The 20,644-nt window shown below is 40.1% G+C and overlaps 1 protein-coding gene across 1 annotated transcript; it reads left to right on the forward strand.

The window, feature by feature from the left end:
- The first annotated feature begins 33 nt into the window (after positions 1 to 33).
- LOC130083235 (Fc receptor-like protein 5) lies at positions 34 to 20,614 on the forward strand. Its single transcript, XM_056248292.1, has 5 exons — positions 34 to 113; positions 520 to 789; positions 17,337 to 17,621; positions 19,776 to 19,859; positions 20,490 to 20,614. Exons 1-5 carry the CDS (start codon positions 83 to 85, stop codon positions 20,612 to 20,614), a joined length of 795 nt encoding a protein of 264 aa, XP_056104267.1. The 5' UTR covers positions 34 to 82.
- Positions 20,615 to 20,644: the final 30 nt, after the last annotated feature.

Consider the following 20,644-nt stretch of genomic DNA (forward strand, 5'->3'; position numbering starts at 1 on the left):
AGACATGTTTCAGTGTGTGATTAACATTGTGTTGAATGAATGGAAAAGCTTCATATCTGTGTTTCTTCTGCTTTTAGTGCTGATGTCCCTCGTTCACTCTGGACTCAGTCAAGGTACTGTCCGTTACTGCAGTAAATTATAATTATTTAACTAATGTGAATTGTGTTTTAGTACTTAGAAAAAGTTCAGTCAGACATTGATTTCAAAAGATCCTAATCCACTGTATAAAACATAAATTAGTTCTGCACAGTGAGAGTTTTATTTGCATGCTTCTGAATTGTTTACTGCAATTGTAATTATTTACTGATCTTAAACACTCTGACTGTAAACAGCATCATCTACTGGTCAGAACAGGCATTTAATTAGTTTTTACCAATACATACATGGTTGATGTAATCATTACAATTTATAAGCAATCTAGATTTTTAATTTAAGTGTTTTTCTCCTGAGGAAGTTTTGAGTTCATGAAGTGATCTTGATACTGCAATGCTTTTCAATATTTACTTCTATGTTTCTCAGTGAAACCTGTAGTGACGGTGAAGCCAGATCAGCGTGTGTTCAGTGGAGAGATAGTCAATCTCACATGTGACATACAGAGAGAAGGAAACATTCAGTGGAGATACAGCTGGATTAAAGATCGAGAGACTGTCTTTCCATTTACATCAGAAACAGCAGCAGAGTTCAGTTTCACAGCTGATGTGTCTCGCAATGGTAAATACAGTTGTAGAGGAGAGAGTTCAGACTCACAGAGATCAGGCTTCAGTGATGCTGTTACACTGACTGTATCAGGTGAGTCTTCATATTCACATCTGTTTAATTATCATTTAAATTAACATTTCAACAATTATAATCTTCAGCCACATCTGTTGATATAAGAGGACTGAAGAAATTCACTTTTAGTCGCTATTCAGCACACGTCTTGTGTGTGTTGTGTTCCAGTCTGAAGGGCGTTTCCGTCTTTGATATTTAGTCACTTACAGGTTATATTCAAGCTTATCATGAGAATAGAAAAGGACTTGAGATATTGAGTTCAGTACTGATGAGTTTTGTACTGAAGTCAGAGAGAATAACGTGATTTACAGATTATTTGTGTTGTAGTCAAAAACACAAAAGTGTTTTCCCAGACAACACATTTTTGCTCTAAGAACGGTTTTCAACCATTTTGGTTTGGCGATGGAAGCTGTAAAGTGTCCATTTTTCACTTTGGGTTTGGGTTAGTATGTTCCTGAAATATTATTTTAACATAATTTGTATTAACAACTCAAAAGTCCTCCTCAAATAACTTTACTAACTAATCCAATGGTGAACGTTATAGTGGCGTACAAAGGAAAATCCTCAGTGATGAATGAACTCGATGGTGTCACAGTCACCAACTCTGTAACCTGTCTGCACTACACTTCCCAGCATCCCTCCTGGTCCCCACCTGCACTCAGTTAGCCATTACAACACCTGCTGCAGATCATCACCACTCACCTGAGTACTGATTCCCTGCACCTGCATTCCCTCATCAACATAGCCTATATCAACCTGCATCACCCTCACATCAGTGTCTGGTCTCGTCAACGTTACGGCTAAGTAAACAGTCAGACTCCTTTCCTAAACTCTCACCTGAAACGGTCAAGTCTCCTGTTTCCTCTCCGTCCAGATCTCCAGTCATCGTGTTCATCCTTCACCTGCACAGAGAATCCACTTCAGTCATTGCCAGCTAAGTCAAGATTCCTCAAGTCACTGTCCTCTCACCATCGTCTGGTTCCTGATGTGGTCTCATCACTGTGCTTACAATAAACCAGTTTTATACGGTATACACAACCTGTCTGTTCCCTCCTGTGTGTCTGTAGAAGACCAGACCTACAAATAAGCACAGGATGGGCATCCTTCTCACCCTGGTAAATAGTAGGGAGGTTAAGCCCAAAAAATAGGCCTTTGACTTCAAGTCATGATGCAAAGGTCTCCTTTGGTATGGAAGTACCTTAGGGTCATACAAATAAATTTATCCTAAGACACAAGTGAGATCACACTTTGTATCAGAAATAAACATGTTTTTTCAAAAATGGCCGCCAATGCGCCGAAAATACTCTAGAGCCCATATCTTTGCTTCTGTTATCGCTATAATGACAAATTTGGTGTCAAAGTGTACATTCTTGGGGTCAAGGAATCCAATAAAATTGGTTTCAAGTTTAAAAAAATAATAATTTTCCCCATACCATGACAATTGGGGGTAAATATGCACATTTCACATAAAAATTGTCATCAGAGTGACTTTACTTATCTTTTCGTTCAAAAACTTTAATTTTGTATTTAAGCAGTGCAGCTACTTCTGTACATTACATTTGTCCTAAGTAGCATGAGATTTCGACCAGTCAGGAGTAGCCTATAGCATATCAGTTCCTGCAACAACACATCCCATCTGCACCAGGAGCTGTGACAGCTGTTGAAGGTCAGAGGTGACAGGTTAACACTTTGAGGTTCGTATGACTTTCTCATTAAATAATTTTTTTTTTTTTAATGTTAGATAACTAATAAATAGCTAGCTAGTTGACTATGGAAAAAAAAAACCTTAGAGGGAAAACCTCTTTTCTCGAGAATACTGAAGCCAAAAATTATCCTTATAATTTGTATTAATTTAAAACACACTTGCTGCAGCTAGCAGACCTAGGCGAGGCAGCTCGCGCGCCTATTGGATGCTATGCGGCAACTGCTGCAACCTATCGAGGCACTGCTCGTGACGTAAGCACCAATGAGTGGGCGAATGGGCGTGGCTTATGCCTATATAAGCCAGAGCTCGATAAGATGCTCCTTGGTTTTCATCGACTGAAGCGAAACCAGATGGTAGCACAAGCACGGCAGGGTTACGCAACACTCATTCCCTCTTCTAGAGAGAACCGAGGTTACGTTAGTAACCGTGACGTTCTCTTACGAGAGTACTCTCGTGTTGCGTAAGCTAGCTTACGCTACGGGAATCCAATTTAAAACGCCGTGCGTGCTAAATCTACCACAACACTGACCCAAGGGCGAGCGCCCTAAGTTCATATGATATGGGGATATAAAAAGCCGACATTGGGAATGGGCTTAATAAGAATGATATAAGGTAAACGTGGTTACCTTAAATGCATAGAGGGTGCTTAACACGGTATAACAGTCAGGGGAGGCAATAGCCTGCCTGAACTGAAAACTTTGCAGTCCGCGGAACCGAGTCCGGCAGAACTGAGCGGATAAACTAAACTGACAACAGTCTAGCTTGGAGCGCGGGAACTTCCAGGTTATAGAACCCTATAAATGTAGACAGAGAGGCCCAGCCTGCCGCCATACAGATATCGTGAAGGGAAATCCCACTGGACCAGGCCCATGAAGAGGCATGCCTCTAGTGGAATGAGCTCTGACGCCCAGAGGGCAACGAAGACTCTTAGATGTATAAGCCAGTGAGATAGCGTCCACTTTCCACCTGGAAAGGCTATGTTTCGAGGCAGCTAGACCTTTAGATCGGCCACCAAACGAAACAAATAGCTGTCCTGACCGTCTGAAAGCAGCCGAACGTTCCAAGGGCCCTAACCAGGCAAAGGAGATTCACGTCAGACTCGCTGTCAGATCCGAAGAGAGAATGTCAGAATGAAGAGGCGGTGGTACCAGTACCAGTCGGTCGCCTTCCAAGGTTTCAGAGCTGTGACGCATTTCTGATTGACCCTGAGGCGAAACAGATCGGAGGCCCAAGCTTGAGACGGCACTCGTGCTTTCAGCCACCACTGCAGTGGGCGCATGCGAAGCAGACCCAGCTGGAGTACTGATGATGATGAGGCCATGAGGCCCAACATCTTCTGAAATCTCTTGAGCAGGACTATAGTGCCGCAATGTTCAGTATGCGCTCTGGCGATAGTCGCGCTGTCATTGACAGCGAGTTCAGCTCTGTGCCCAGAAAGGATATTTCCTGGCTCTTCGCCCAATTGACTGTGAGACCAAGATTCTCGAGGTGTTCGAGTAATATGGTCCTGTGTTCTATGAGCTCTGAATGAGATCGAGCTAGAATCAGCCAATCGTCCAAATAGTTCAAAGCTGGCATTCCCTGAAGTTTCAGGGGCGCGAGAGCCGCGTCCATGTACATCATAATATACAGGATGCCAGGGACAGGCCGAACGGTAGGACTGTGTATTGATATGCCTGGCCCTCGAAGGTGAATCTCAAAAATCGCCTGTGACGAGAGAATGTCAGACTCGCTGTCAGATCCACAGAGACTTGTGCTCTGAAAGGAGTGGCAAGTACTTTGGGGACATAATCATGTCTTGGTTTGAGGATGACCTTGGAGTCATTAGGCCCAAACTCAAGGCACGACGCACTAACAGAAAGTGCGTGTAAGTCACCCACCAGCTTGACTGAGGCGATAGCCACCAGAAAGGCGGTTTTCAATGAGAGATACTTAAGGTCCACAGACTGTAGAGGTTCGAAAGGGGCACCCTTCATGGCCTCCAGGACCAAGGAAAGGTCTGAGGGGGGGCGAGGAGGGTTCATCCTTCTAGCTCCCCTGAGGAAGCGGACTACAAGGTCGTTCCTACCCAGTGACTGGCCATGCGAATGTTTGACAAACGCAGCAATAGCCGCCACATTAGGGCTGGGCGATTAATCGCACGATATTGTTATGCGCATCTAATCAGTAAAGCCGGTTCCTTGATTAGTAGTAAATCACCTTCACCTGCTTTCAGATGGACGATATGATGCAGATATGACTCTATGAGTGTTAAATTAACACTCAAGAGTGTTAAAGTTAATGAGATAATTAAGTGATTAATTTAGTGATCATTGAGCATTATTGAAGACACCTGATGATAACAAGCAGAATCACTGAAGGAGAAAATCTAAAATTGTAAGCCACCGTTATAGCGATCAGTGTTTGCTTTAGTTGGGCTCTTGATCCTTATACTTCAAGTTTAAATTTTGTTTGTCTGCTGTTATTGATTTATTACAGTCAAATGAACAAAGACAAGTGTGATCTGATAGTGTTGTTTATGTTTTGACATAATCATGCTGTGATCTGAAAAATGAAACTCATTCAGATGATCTGGTTTAACTTGATAGCACCAGTTTAGTGGTTCTACAGCATATGATAATTGTATTTTTCTTATCATCCAAAACATTGAATAAAAATTGTTCTGATCAAATCACTTTCAAATGCATTTATGTAGAAACACAGACATCAATAATCAGCCTGTGAATCTCAACCGTGGTGACAATAATAATCCTTGTTGCCACCAATCACAACTCATTAATTGCTCCCATCATGCATTGCGGTATGAATAAATTATGATCTGAATTGTCTATGTAATTTACTTTTCCTAATTTAATATTCTGCTCGTCACCATTGTTGAGATGCATTGACTGAATCTTGATATCTGTGTGTGCCTAAAAGAAAGATTTTTTTTTTTTTTTACAACTTTTAAGAAATCCTTTATATTATATCTCAAATTCTGGATATTTATGCAGAATCTCAGTAATGCTGTAACCAACAGCATAAATCACAAACAATTAGTTCAAATGATGAATGTCATAATATAACCAACAGCATTAGATCTTTTTTTTTTTTTTCTTTGTTCATCTGGCAGGTATAACTCAGATACAACAGCTGAACAAATCTAAAGTTAATAATATAAGGGTCAAGAGCCCAACAAAAGCAAACACTCATCTCCATAATGGTGACCTGAAATTCCGGTTTTCTCCTTCAGTGATTCTGCTTTAGGTGTCTTCAATAATGCTCAATCATCATTCAATTAATCACTTAAATATCTCATTAACTTTAACACTCTTGAGTGTGGACTCATATACCCTCCCAGGTGTGTTCATTTAGCACTGAGTTTTTGCTGTGTACAAAGAGCCGTAGTTAACTAACAAGCTGAGCCGAATCGCATTAAATATCGTTGGCGATATGTCCTCGATTTTAACGCGATTTGGCTCAGCTTGTCAGTTAACTACGGCTCTTTGTAGTAAATGCCGCTCCATCTGAAAGCAGGTGAAGGCGATTTACTACTAATCAAGGAACCGGCTTTACTGATTAGATGCGCATAACAATATCGTGCGATTAATCGCCCAGCCCTACGCCACATATACCTTGAGCATGGATGGGGATCTACCCTTATCCAAGAGCTCCTGTAGGAAGGAGAGAACCTCCGACACCCCACAATCTTGTGGATCCAGGTTGCGAGCTGAGCACCAACCTGAGAACACTGACCACTTGGAACCATAAAGCCATCTAGTAGAGGGCGCTCTAGCTTGCGTAATCGTGTTTAACACTCCGTCGGGGAGACTGATGGGTACCCGTTGATGGCCCACACATGCAGAGCCCAAAGCTCGGGTCGTGGGTGCCAAATCGTACCCCCGGCCTGTGAGAGGAGATCTCCGTCTGTTGTTTGTTTGTTTATATGTTTTAACTTGTGCTACCGTGCAGAAATGCTGCGCATCAATATTAATTTATAATCGAGAAACTCTATTAAATTTAAATGTGGAAATCTCATCAAATGTGCAGCCATACCAATTACAGGATGGTTCTCACTCTATACCACCACCGGATTTATCATCTATACCTGGATACCTGCGCCGCTGGCCTGGCTCTTTTCCGATTTTGAGGCGGAGGCGACGCCGAGGAAAACGAGCAGGCATCGCGGTTAAGCTGAGGATGGAGTTGCTGAGGCATGGAGAACTCCCATTTACCTGGCGTCGAGCTGTTCGGAGACGCTCTTTGTATCCGCTTCGGCAATGGATGGTTCCCTTGGTTCCGACTGAGCTGGCGTCGCTTTCGGGCGTACACACTCTTGATTTTTCTCCTCGTTTCCACTGTGGAGGAGTGTGTTTGAATCATCTTCGCTCGCTGCCACATGCAGTGCATGAAAAGGAATCTACATCAAATTCCACGAATGTAAGGATGGCCTTGATAAACTCCAGATCGATCGTAAATAAAACTTTTATTTTAAAAGATCTGTTCTCTGTGCAGAGACTGGACTTTCTATTTCTTACTGAGACCTGGCTCTGTCCAGGAGATCTGAGCCCTTTTTCCGAACTTCTGCCAAACAAATGTCGCTATTTTAACTCCCCACGGACAACTGGCCGGGGTGGTGGACTAGTGTCTATATATAAAGAACACTTTAACTGTCGCTCGGTGGCGAGTAACATTTACAGCAGTTTTGAACTTCAGATGTTTTGCTTTGAACTTGCTGATCCACTTCTGATTGCTGTTATTTACCGACCACCAAAATATAACTCAAACTTTATAACAGATTTTGCAGAATTCCTTGGTGATCTGACCCCAAAATATGATAAGTTTCTTATCGTGGGTGATTTTAATGTGCATGTATGCTGCATGAATGATTGCTCGGCTAAGGAATTTATGCATCTACTAAATGCTTTTGATTTTATTATGGGGATCGATGTTTCCACACACAAAGGTGGCCATACCCTTGACCTAGTGCTCCAGCATGGAGTTTCTATCGTTGATTTGGAAATCAGTGAAAACGGGTTCTCTGATCATAAGACTGTTATGTTCACTGTACCCTGCCATGCGAAGATTTCTAAAATCTTATCTTATGAGGCTCCGTATCGCTACATTAATAATCATACAAAATCATCTTTCCTAACCATCTTTGACGAAGTGATGCCATCGCTCGATGAATTTGCTTGTGAGATCAGCGCGGAAGTACTTCTTTCCAGATTTAATTCCACCTGCTCTGATGTCTTGAACACCGTGGCACCTTTAAGATCACCGCGACAAAAATCCCATTATGAACCTTGGATTGATGATTCCATTCGTTGCCTTAGACGCTGTTGCAGAAGAGCGGAACGAAATTGGAAAAAGGACAGGCTTCAGGTGTCATTTGAGATTTTAAAGGACGTTCTGCACAGCTACCAGAAGGAAGTAAAAAAAAGCCAAATGTCGACATCTATCAAACATTATTAACAAGAACTGCTCCAGACCAAAGACACTTTTTAATATTATAAATGCTACTTTAAATCCATCGGCCGTACTCTCTCCGGGGGTTGCATCCCCGTCATGTGATGAGTTTTTATCTTTCTTTGAAAACAAAATAAGAGATCTTAGACAGAGTATAATTTGCACATCCTCTACAATTTCTCTTAATCCTAATAACCATCTTTTAAATGAAACTGACGCTGTGTCATTTAATGAGTTTAACTCAGTTACTGAGGCGGAATTGTTAGAAATAGCTAAGCAGCTCAAGCCTTCTGGCTCACCACTGGATAGTCTTCCTCCTTTTTTATTCAGACAACTTATTGCTGATATGGCTCCATATCTTCTGATTATAATAAATCGCAGCCTAGAATCTGGCATTATGCCTGACTGCTTAAAGCATGCAGTGATCCGTCCAATGATTAAAAAATCGAACCTGGATTCATCTGTTTTGACAAATTTTAGGCCAATTTCTAATTTGCCATTTGTTTCTAAATTTTTTGAAAAAATTATTCTATTACAGTTACAGAGTTATTTAGCTGAGAACTCATTATTTGAAATATTTCAGTCTGGCTTTCGAAAATGTCACTCCACAGAGACCGCATTGGTCAGAGTTTTTAATGATATTTTAATTACTTGCGACTCTGGTGATTTCACAGTACTTGTTCTTCTCGATTTAACAGCAGCGTTTGATACAATTGATCATACTATCCTAACTGACCGTCTAAGGCACTATGTTGGTATAGGAGGTACAGCTTTGAAATGGTTAATATCATTTCTAACAAATAGGAGTTTCTCAGTTAAGATAGGAGAACGTTACTCGAGTACAGCACACCTACACTATGGAGTTCCGCAGGGCTCTATTTTAGCTCCATTATTATTTTCTTTATATATGCTTCCTCTTGGGTCCATTTTTAAAAAACACGGTCTGTCATTTCACTGCTACGCAGACGACACACAGGTCTATTTGCCCGTGAAACGAGATTTTTTAACCCTAACGTCTCTTACAGCATGCCTAGAGGAGGTAAAGGCATGGCTTTCTTTAAATTTTTTAATTTTTAATGAAAAGAAAACTGAAATCATTATGTTTAGCCCATCTGAGCAATCAAAATCTGTAAACCTAAATCTGGGTGAGATGTCCGTGTACTTGAGACCGTGGGTGAAAGATTTGGGTTTTGTTTTAGACGATAATCTAAAATTTGATCGTCAAATAAACTCCGTGGTAAAATCATGTTTTTATCAGCTACCTACGTCTGCTCGTTAAAGCAAAACCGTTTCTCTCATTTAAAGATCTTGAGAAATTAATTCATGTATTTATTTCGTCGAGATTGGACTATTGTAACTCGTTATATCTGGGAATTAGTCAGCAAACACTATCTCGTTTACAATGTGTCCAAAATGCTACGGCCCGTTTTCTGTGCGGAAAAAAAAAGAGAGAGCATATTACACCGATTCTAAGATCATTGCATTGGTTACCGGTGTGTTACAGAGTAGAATTTAAAGTATTACTTTTAGTTTATAAATCTTTAAATGGATTAGCACCAACGTACCTACACTGTAAAAAAAAATCATAATTTTACAGAAAATAACTGTGATTTTTTGACGATCATTTTCTTTCATTTTAAATTGTACTCAAAACACTGTAAAATTACAAATAATATCTGTCAAATAAAAATTCAGCTGTTATTTTAGGTATTGTGACATGAATGACAAATTGCAGTAATTCACATTTTTTATACAGGAAATTGATTGTATTTTTCATACAGTCTTTTTTCTGTTTTCTTAAATTACATAAAAATGTATGTAAAATTACAAATATAATCTGTAATTAAACAGTAACAAAACAGTTAAATGATAAAACGGTCAAATGACTGGCAGGCCCCAAAAAACTGTAACATTAAAGTAAAAAATCCTAAATTAAATAAACTGAAAAACACTGTGATAATTCAGGATATACCTGTAAAATAACAATCATATACCTTCAGTGGAAAAAAAAAATCGTAAAAAAAGGGTCAAATGACTGGCAGCCACGGCTGCCAAACAAAAACCATAAAATTAAAGTAAAATCTTCTAATTCAAATAAAACAAAAAAACACTGTTATTTCACAGGTATTTCCTGCATTATTATGATCATATCCCTTTATTGTAAAAAAATCGTAAAAAAAGGGTCAAATGACTGGCAGCTACGGCTGCCAAACAAAAACCATAAAATTAAAGTAAAATCTTCTAATTCAAATAAAACAAAAAAACACTGTTATTTCACAGGTATTTCCTGCATTATTATGATCATATACCTTCATTGTAAAAAAATCGTAAAAAAAGGGTCAAATGACTGGCAGCTACGGCTGCCAAACAAAAACCATATAATTAAAGTAAAATATCCTAATTTAAATAAAGTGTAAAAAACTTTAATAGAAATGTGATGTCACCATGATTGAGATCAGTGTTTGCTTTAGTTGGGCTCATGACTCTTGAGTTTCAACATTACTTTTTCTCTGGTTGCTTTAACTGTGTTTTGATGCACATTTATTATGGCAATAATTGCAAGAGAAAATATAAGATGATCTTGGTCATTTATTGATGATTGTATAGTCATCATATGATGATCTGATTCATTGATATGACAGTCAAATCTCTATTGGCTGTGAATACATTATATATAGATGGACTTTAGTGTTATACAAAGTTATACTTTTTTTCACATGATTTGTTGAAATATTGTGGGATCAGTATTAATGCAATCTCAAATTAAAGAAAATTATATATTCTACATACATTTTTTTGAGTTGGCTTATATTGTTAGGAGTATGGAGACATCAAGAATCAACATATGAATCTCAACAATGGTGACTATCAACAAAGCCTTTTTGTGACTTTATAATAGGTCAGATTTTTTTTTCATTGTCACCATTGTTGAGATTCATACGCTAATTCTTGATGCCTGAGTGAGTCTGTATGATCCTGTCAAAACATGTTTTGCATAATGACTTCATAAAATCTTATATCAAAGCATTGTAGGATCTTCTATAGCAATACTGGCATTCTAAATTAACAACTAACATTTTACAACTTATTCAGTCATTAAAAAGTCATACCAATCAGGTGGTATCAATACAGCAGACAACTGCTTGATGAATATTATCACTATTAAGTGACCAACATCATCTGATCTGAGTTTCTCTCGATTTCCTACAATAAGAAATATGCATCAAAGACATGCACAGTTAAGAGAAAAACTAATGTTAATATAAGAAGGGTCAAGAGCCCAACTAAAGCAAACACTGACCTCTATCATGGTGACATCAAACTTTATTATTTTCAATAAAATATCAACTTCTAAACCTCTGTTATTTCTCAATAGGAATGTTAGTATGAAAGAAGTCTGGATTGTAATAAGTGAAAATGCTGAGATCTTGAGAGATCTGTTAGTGTTTAATGTTCTGCTGGGATGTAAAGTGTTTCTGTGTGGTGTGTTTTGTGTGTCACCATTGTGTTGAAGAGTAGAGCCTGAGCTTCAGTCCAGGATGAGCAGAGAAACACTGATGAAATGTTGTGTGTTGCTTTATTTAACAGACAGTAACTGTGTAGTTGCTGATGACATATAATCATTAAATCATGCGTGTAGTTTATAGCAAGAAGCAAGAAGTTTATAACATTTACTTTTTACAGTGAATATATTTTTTAGTAAAAATTCAGTAAATATATATATATGTGAAAGAACAGTGTTTCTGTTAAAAAGCTTAATGAAGATTTCTGCAATAGTATTTATTATTTAAATTAGGATATTTTACATTAATTTTATGGTTTTTGTATGGCAGCCATTGCTGACAGTCATTTTACCTTTTTTTCACAGTGAAGGTATTTGATCATAATAATTCAGGAAATAACTGTAAAATAACAGTGTTTTTCTGTAAAACATTTAAGGACAAAGTTTGGAAAAGTTTTTTGCACTCAATTTAAATTAGGATATTTTACTTTATTTTTACGGTTTTTGTTTGGCAGCCGTAGCTGCCAGTCATTGACCGTTTTTTTACGATTTTATTTTTTACAGTGTAGTAGAATTATTAATAGAACAAAAGCCTGCAAGGTCTCTACGCTCTTCAAATCTGGCCTTACTGTCTACCCCAAAATCGCGCCTAAAGCGCAGAGGAGATCGAGCGTTTTCCATCGCTGCACCTAGACTTTGGAATACTCTCCCAATTAGCTTAAGACAGGCTCCATCTCTTACTATTTTTAAATCCAAACTTAAAACCTATTTATTTTCAAAAGCTTTTGATTAAAGACTGTGTTTTGTATGTGTTTGCATGTTGCTTGAATATGGGGTTCCTTATTGATTTGTGAGTCTATGTGGAAAGCACATTGGTCAACAGCTGTTGTTTTTAATAGTGCTATACAAATAAATTGTCATTGTCATTGTCATTATCTCTCCTCAATGGGACAGGCCACGGAGGCAAGCTCTGAAGCTGCATCAGCTCCAGAAACCAAACTTGGTTCGGCCAGAACGGAGCTACTAGAAGTACACAGGAACCGTTCTCCCTTATAGGCTTGATTACCTGTGGTAACAGCATGATCAGAGGGAAAGCATAGAGAGGGCGGCTGGGCCAGTGATGGGCAGCCCAGCCGCCAGTGATGGGCTGGGCCAGTGATGGGCTGGGCCAGTGATGGGTGCTGAACCCATACAAGGATGCGTTCTGCCAGTGCATGAAGGTTCCGTGATCTCAGACTGCCCTGGCGATTTATGTAGGAAACCACCGACATGTTGTCCGTGCGGACAAGGACATGGTGGCCCTTTAGAAGGGGAAGGAAGAACCGCAAGGCGTTCTCGACCGCCTTCATCTCTAGACAGTTTATGTGCAAGCTCTTTTCTTGGCTTGACCACAGGCCAAAAGTCGGTCTGCCCTCATAGAGGGCGCCCCAGCCCGAATTGGAGGCGTCTGTCGAAACCACTATCAGTTTAGAGATTACTCCCAGGTTTACACCTGTCTGATACCAGTCGACCGCCTTCCAGGGCTCCAGAGCTGTGACACAGTTCTGAGTTACCTTGAGACGTAAACGACCGGATGCCCATGCTCGACGCAGGACCCACGTCTTCAGCCAGTGCTGTAAAGGGCGCATGCGAAGCAGACCTAAACGAAGAAATTATTAAGTTGTGAATGGACTGTGTGTTTGGCATGCGTTTTTTAATAAAAAATTGCATACTTCACCTCCAATTGTCATGTTAAGGACAACATTATTGTTTTTTAGTCTTGGAACCTATTTTATTGGACTCCTTGACCACAAAAATGTACCCGTTGATACCAAATTTGTCATTATAGCTATGACAGAAGCAAAGATATGGGCCTCTCAAGTATGGTCGGCGGCCATTTTTAAAAAATGTGTGTATATAAGATACAAAATGTGATCTCACTTGTGTCTTAGGATAAATTTATTTCTATGGCCCTAAGGTACTTCCATACCAAAGGGGACCTTTGCATCATGACTTGAAGTCAAAAGTCACTTAACCTCCCTACTAAAACCCAGTTAACTTTCTTCTCACCTGCTTTCAAGATGGTTGGCTGATCGAGGACTATGTGGCAATAAGCGGTCTAGGATCTTAATTATGAGTTAAAATATGGTGATACTTGTCGACTACGCCACCCTGAATCAATCAGGGAATAGACCCAGTAATTATACTAGGCCACACAGGTTCATGTGTGCCAGGGAGGTCAGAGAGGTAAGTACAATGTGATTACAAATAATATTTTATTGAAATACAAAAATTTATAAAAACAATACTCTCGTTTTAAAAGCAAAGGCACTCAACACATGTACACATGAAAACCGTTGACGACAAAAAGATCTCAGGGGGCAGCACTAATGGCTCATATAACATAAGTCCTCTACCCACAAGGGTAGGAGGAGCTTCAGGGAAAATCTGCTTTCTTAACCACAAGACAAACCAAAAGAAAGAAAAAAAAGAAAACCAACCAACCAGGCTGAGGCTACCAGCGGAAGGACCACTTTAAGGCTTTTCCAAACGCACGATCCTACTCACGCACACACCACATGTCACCGTACATTTAGATCACACACAGGCACTTCAAAAGTGTCACCCACTGCAGCACCACCACAATGCAAGAAACGGTCCTTCCGCCGAGACACCTCAGTTCCTGGGGAGAAACAAACAGCTGGGTTTGGTACAACTCTAAAAATAACCAAAAACGATAAGGCCAAACACACAAATACACATAATCAAGGTCGCCAAAGACCTGCTTACACTTACACGTAATTAAAAGCAAAGAAAGAATAAACAAAACTAATGAAACGCACACGTACGCAAACACTCACACACTTAAATGAAACAAAAACACAGATGGTTATACTAGGAAGAATAGCAAAATATAGAGCTGATGTAGCACACACGCATACCCACCCACGCACACTAGTGCGCACACTATCACTCGGATTATACTTCTCTCGTGAACTCAAAGAAAGGAAAACAGAAGGTAGACAGTAGGCCTACAATCCCGGCAACGAGCGCGTCGACCCGCGACGATTCACAGCGAGATGGAAAGCAGCACGAACACTGCAGTTTATCGAGAGGGGCTCAGATTCCCACGAAGCCTATAATCACGGCCGATACAGAGAGAGATTGTGACGAAGACCAGAAAACCCGTCCGGAGGACGAGAGGGAAGACCCACGCCTTAAAGGAAGCGAGATGTAATAATCTTTCCATTACAACTTTCTAGCCATCTTACATAACACTTACCGCAAAAGGATATCACTTCACATAATTCCCACAGCCTATTGTTTACCGATCACGCGCGTGAAGTACCCTGGAGCGAGGGCACACTAAAACCCCTCTTTTGGTGTGGGTAGATAATCACCTGTATCAACAAGTACCCGCTGTAGCTACCACATGTTCTCTGGCTCATTATATTCAGGGTTGCCAACTCTCACGCATCTGGCGTGACACTCACGCTTTCAGCATCAATCTCACGCTCTCACGCACACGCAAGAAATGTCACGCCAAAATCCATTTTTCTCCCCTCTCAATCCGTTATTTTTTTGTTGATGACTAGACCACAGCGTATTAATGACAGGAGAGGAGCTTAAGGCCCACAGCTGTAACATCTGCCTACAGCGTTCTCACGGCAGTATTCTCTGATCGTTGATTCGCTGAAAACCTTGCACCTGATACACGTCAGTTGCGGTGTGAAAAGTTCAGAGAGGGTTCAGAGCATAGGTTCGGAGTCGGAGCCCACTGATGCACATTTGAAAGTTTGAATGACCATCAAGGTAAGCAGATAATAAAATGGTGTGCCTTGTCACTAGTGTCGTAGCCTTGCCTTATCAGTCTGTGTGCCGAGAGTACAGACGTCAACTATAGTTACAAACGTTGTCTGAAGTGCGTTATGTGGGCTTGCTAATTGCTCAATAAAAATAGGCTCATGGTACAAATTACGTTTTGGCAAATCGGGCAAGTGGCATTTTAAAATTCCCCAAATTATCAAAGGTTGTCCAGATTGTGTTGAGCCTGCCACACTCAAATGCGGATGCTGAGCGAACCTTTTCAGTTATTGGCCTAAACAAGACTGACACCACAGACTGTCACGTGATGGCACACTGTGATGGGAAGTTCGGATCATTTTACTGACTCGCTTGTTCGATCTCGTTCATTAAAATGAACGAATCTTTTTTCGAGTCATTTCGTTCATTTAAAGCAAATTGAAGGGCTTTAAATGTTATACTTTTAACAGTCAAATTCCCCGAACACATCCACCTACGCAGTCTTGATCATATTCTGAATTAAGAAATCATTATAATGCAGTAAAAAATAATTTACAGGGAACATAAATAATTACTTTACCTTCCGAGTATTTCGTTAATTTGTCACATGACAGATGCAATGAACGGATTGTTCATGAACGGATCGAACCCTGCTACAGATGCAGAGCTCTTGCAGAGGCAGTGATCAGGCCGAACTGCCACTGTAGCAGGCCTAATTTGTGAAACTTGTGTGTTGTGGTTTTCTGGGGAGGTGGAGTAACTATTATGTGTCCCTTTTGTTTTGAGATTTCTTATTGTTTAGATGTTGTTGTTTTAAATGTTTGTTATTTGTTATTTAATTACCTCTATCTTTATTTTTTTTATAGTGAAATCATTAAATTAATTGTACATTTTGAAAAAAACGTTTCCTTTTTTTTTTTTTTTTTTGCACAAATCAGGGTTTATACTAAGTAAACAAGGACTGACATTTTTTAAAATTAGGGTTAGGGTTACCAAAAAAATTTCTCCGTGCGCGCACTGAAATTTTACAGTCTCACTCCAGCCAAAATCCCAAAGTTGGCAACCCTGTATATTTATTATGTGGTATGGTTGAGTGGTTCTTCCCTCACAGTTGGTGAGGTTGGTGAAGACACCACTACCAGTCACCGTTGTCTCGTCCCGCCGAGACTGCCACTACAGAGCCTCATCCCAAAATGGCCGTCGCCAAGCCTCCTGAGCCCTCAGTCAAGATGGCTGCTGCCACGCCTCTGTCCCTATGGTGCGTTCCAGTCCAAATTTGGAGCTGTCTGAAGGGTCCCTCTGTCAAAATCGAGGGAGCGAGGGTCTGTCCATATAAACTTCCCTCATCCACTTCACGAAGAGGAACGCACTTCAAAATGGCGGCAGGGATTCCCCAGAGGGGAAGTGCTTAGGGAAGTTTGCAAGTGTGTGTCTAAAAGTGGACTGGAACGCAGCACTAGTCTTTGCCCCAAGACTGAAAACGACTCCAGTCCCTATCTTCCTGAACTCCTGCCCAACCTCCCTCTCCTGTCTTCCAGCCCTCATCTCCACTGCCCACTGTTAGTCAAAGTACCACAAAGTTTCCTGTTAGCTGGTTGTGGTAAAAGTATATTTATCACAAATGTTCAACACAAAATGCACACATCCAGCGGGCAAAACAAACTCAGTGAGGGAGCTCAACCACAGAAACTGCAAAAGGGAAGGGAAAGTTGGCACACCACAGCTCCAGTAATAGAAACATGTATTTCATATTCTCAATGACCATTAGACTTAATGTCACCTGTGGTGAGAATATGAAATAAATATATTTACATTTTTGGAGCTCTGGTTTGCGAACTTTCTCTACCTTTTTCCAAAAGTATTTATCACCATATGACCAAGACCAGTGTAATGTATTTCTGTCACAGAATGGCACCATGAACTAGAGAAAATCCCTCTGGAAACTGTTGGTCAAATGCTTTTTTCAAAGACACAATAGTGATGGTTAACAGTTCATTCATTGCAGGGTTTATACGAGGCAACATTCCCATTTACAACCAGCGTTTACGACCGAAGGTCCTTCTGAACAATCAGTTTTATTCCCTGAAAGAGCTGTTTGAGTGTTTATGTTTTTGTCTTTCTTCACAGATGTACCCACATCTACAGTGACTGTGACACCAGGCAGTCCAGTATTCACTGGAGAAACAGTCAATCTGAAGTGTGTGATAAACTCTGATCACAGTAACTGGAGATATGAGTGGTATAAAGACAGTGTAAAGTTACAGAAGTCTGAGCGTTACACTGTAAACAGAGACACTGTCACTATCAGAGGAGCTACTAAGTCTGATCAGGGTCAGTACTGGTGTAGAGGACACATAGATGGAAGACCAATCTCATCAACATTAAGCTATGATGTTTCTCTCTCTGTGAAGGGTGAGTTCAACATCATAGTTCTCATAAACTCTCTATTATTCATGATCAGTGATGATCACACATCTAATCGAGAGTCTTTGACTCAGATGTTACGTTCACACTAATTATGCGGTTCTCAAAGGGTTAATCCTGTTTAATTATCTCACAGATGACGTGCTCTTGTGTTCAAAACTGTTAGATTGAGCAAGACAGAACTGAATGCAGAGTTCTTAAAACCTATTGTAAAGTATTTTAACGCCATCATAAAAACACAGCGCTCATTGCACATGATATGAACCAGCAGCTAAAATACTTCCAAAAACATATTTTTGTATTTAATTAATTTATTGCTGCCTGGACTTACTGGAAATCTGTGAATCTTTGCACAAATGCTGTGCTTTAGTCTGACTGTCTGAGCGTTACAGTCCATCTCTCTTTTGAGGGTTTAAATCTGTTTAATTGTTTGTGTACAGACTTGATGGTGCACAACTGAATGAAACTGAATGCAGAGATCTGAAAATACATTTTAAAAGCTGAAGTATTTTACTTGAAGTGTGATCTTACAACAGATAAAGACATCTGTCTGACGCATGTGTGAACAGCACTTTTTACGCTGTTTCTCAGGTCTGTGTTGATGGCCGTTATTAGCCTGCCTCCGCCCTCCTACATACTTCAGCTCAATTTTCATTTTCCTTCAGTACTACGTCTGGGATTCTGCTGTAGACTTTTCTTTTCCGATCAATTTTTTACCGGGCCAATCAGCGAACAGAGGGAGTGTCTGAGAACGATGACGTTGATGTCGTGTGTTATTTTGAGTTGTAGTTCAGTAATGGCAGCGGAGAAAGATGCGAGCGAAGCCATTCGTACCATTGGCAATGCTGCCGAATATCAAGAAGTTAAAGCCGGAGCAAGAACAATCTTTGCTTAGTTTTGTTGGTAGCCATGATGTTGTGGCCCTCCTCCCCCCGGGGTTCGGGAAAAGTTTGATTTTCCAGCTCACTCCGTTAGTGGTGTATACATTAAGGACAGTGATAATGTATACAGTCTAATGTATAGTGTCAAATATAAAATTAGAATTTACAATTGTTCCGTTACTTCTTAAATTCGACGAACAAAACCTGCAGCTCTCGTTGACAGATATCTTATTCTTAACACACTCTTCTGATCATTCCAATGGGGGATGGTTGTAGTTTACAGCCTGTGCGGATACGTGTTTCCGGCCGGTTACGCCGCATGACATGCGTCACGACCAAACGTTAGCGATTGGTTATGGCAGATCCAATAGTTTTAGACTTCGAGTACCCGCCTACAAGGAACGTTAACGCTTGTCAATGGAGCGGTGCCAGACTCAATGTACAAATGAAATATACGAGAGTCTGGTGGGACCAGGCTAGGCCGTTATACACTTTAATTTAGAAATATTTTTACATATTTCCATAAATATGTTTTTGTGCACTTACTGAAGTTTTTATTGCTTTGATTTTCAGATGATCCTGTCAAATTAATCTTAATTCTAATGTTTGATAGACAATTGATGAACTTTCATTAGCTCATCTGAAAATAATAATACTGTCATAATTAAATCTCCCTCAGGTCGATCCAAATCTGTATATTTTTCTTCTTTAGATTTTATTTTTATTATGTGCTAAACGATATAATAATGAGATGGTCAACTTTAAGTGTTCAAAAAGGACACAAAAGCACCATATATGTGTCATAAAATGAGTCAAATGAGTCTATATGACATAATCATGACAAAGAAGAGTATTTTATTCTCCATCATCCTGTCCAGACACAGTTTAGAAATAAAACACACAGCCTTTGTTTACTTAAAGTTTAGTCATCTCTGATCACTGATGTTCTGCAGGAGAAATATAAAGACTGTCAAAACTCTGAACATTGTGACCAGAAACAGAGACAGAAAGTTCAGACTCCAGTTATTTCACAGCTGACATACAGGATCATTTTACTGAGTTTTACAGAGGAAAATAAACTACAGATGTTTAACAGAAATCACTTCTCAAACACAAGGGAGCAGGTTAAATAATCACTGCATTTACTAGTAGAAATAAAGTGAGTTTATGGAGAATCTATAAGATCTGAAAGTTCTCAGAGGAATTTTCATGAAACCATTTAGTTGACATAAAATATTGACATATTTGTGTTTCTTCACAGATTTACCCACATCTACAGTGACTGTGACACCAGGCAGTCCTGTATTCACTGGAGAAACAGTCACAAACACTCTGCATAGTATCGGTTGGTATCGGAGCATTTTTATGAGTATGAATATGCAACGCATTCTCATCCTTTGGCGTCATATAGGTGACGCCATATGACATTTCGTCGAAATCTTACGCACATGGCATCCTTTAGCGTCAATATAACACGCACTGTTATGGGTAGGTTTAGGTCTGGGGTCGGGTTACGGTTATGACGCCTTGGGATCTGCGTCTCATATTCACGCTAAACGATGCCATGTGCGTTGGATTTACACGCGCGTCACCTGTATGACGCCTTGGGATCTGCGTCTCATATTGATGCTAAAGGATGCCATGTGCGTAAGATTTCAACGAAATGTACAAGCGTCACATGTATGACGCCAAAGGATGAGAACGGGCTGGAATATGAGAGCGCATTATTGGGCCCGATACCAATACGGGTGGCTAATTTTTTTCTTAGTCCTTTTTGCTCATATTTAACATCTAAACCAGTAACAGTAAAGTGACAGAGATTGTTCCCGAAAGCAGGTTTAACTTCCCATCCCATAAACCCTGAACTCTAAACCTTTCTTACTCGTGGTTATGGGCTCCAGAAAGGCCGCTGTGAGTAAGTTCAGTCACTCAGAGCTCATGGTGAACAACACAAAAACATTCTGAATCTCAACAGATTCTCAAATCCTGGAGTCTCCGGCTGTGTCGTTTCGAAGGCTGAATCCTCCGGAGGTCACATTTATCTGCCGCAAACGTCATGAGGCTCTTCATCTCAGTAAACTGACCATTACATTCCCATGAGGAAACTGCAAAAAAATGGTCAAAACTTAG

Source organism: Rhinichthys klamathensis, unplaced genomic scaffold (genome assembly GCF_029890125.1).
Source record: "Rhinichthys klamathensis goyatoka isolate OS25496 unplaced genomic scaffold, OSU_Roscu_1.1 h1tg000054l_1, whole genome shotgun sequence".
NCBI lineage: Eukaryota > Metazoa > Chordata > Actinopteri > Cypriniformes > Leuciscidae > Rhinichthys > Rhinichthys klamathensis.

Excerpts from the sequence above, each read along its gene's own strand:
- LOC130083235 (XM_056248292.1), top strand. The coding sequence starts at position 83 with ATGTCCCTCGTTCACTCTGGACTCAGTCAAG. Across the intron at positions 114-519 it reads TCACTCTGGACTCAGTCAAG|TGAAACCTGTAGTGACGGTG; the intron begins GTACTGTCCGTT and ends TATGTTTCTCAG. Across the intron at positions 790-17,336 it reads TGTTACACTGACTGTATCAG|ATGTACCCACATCTACAGTG; the intron begins GTGAGTCTTCAT and ends CTTTCTTCACAG.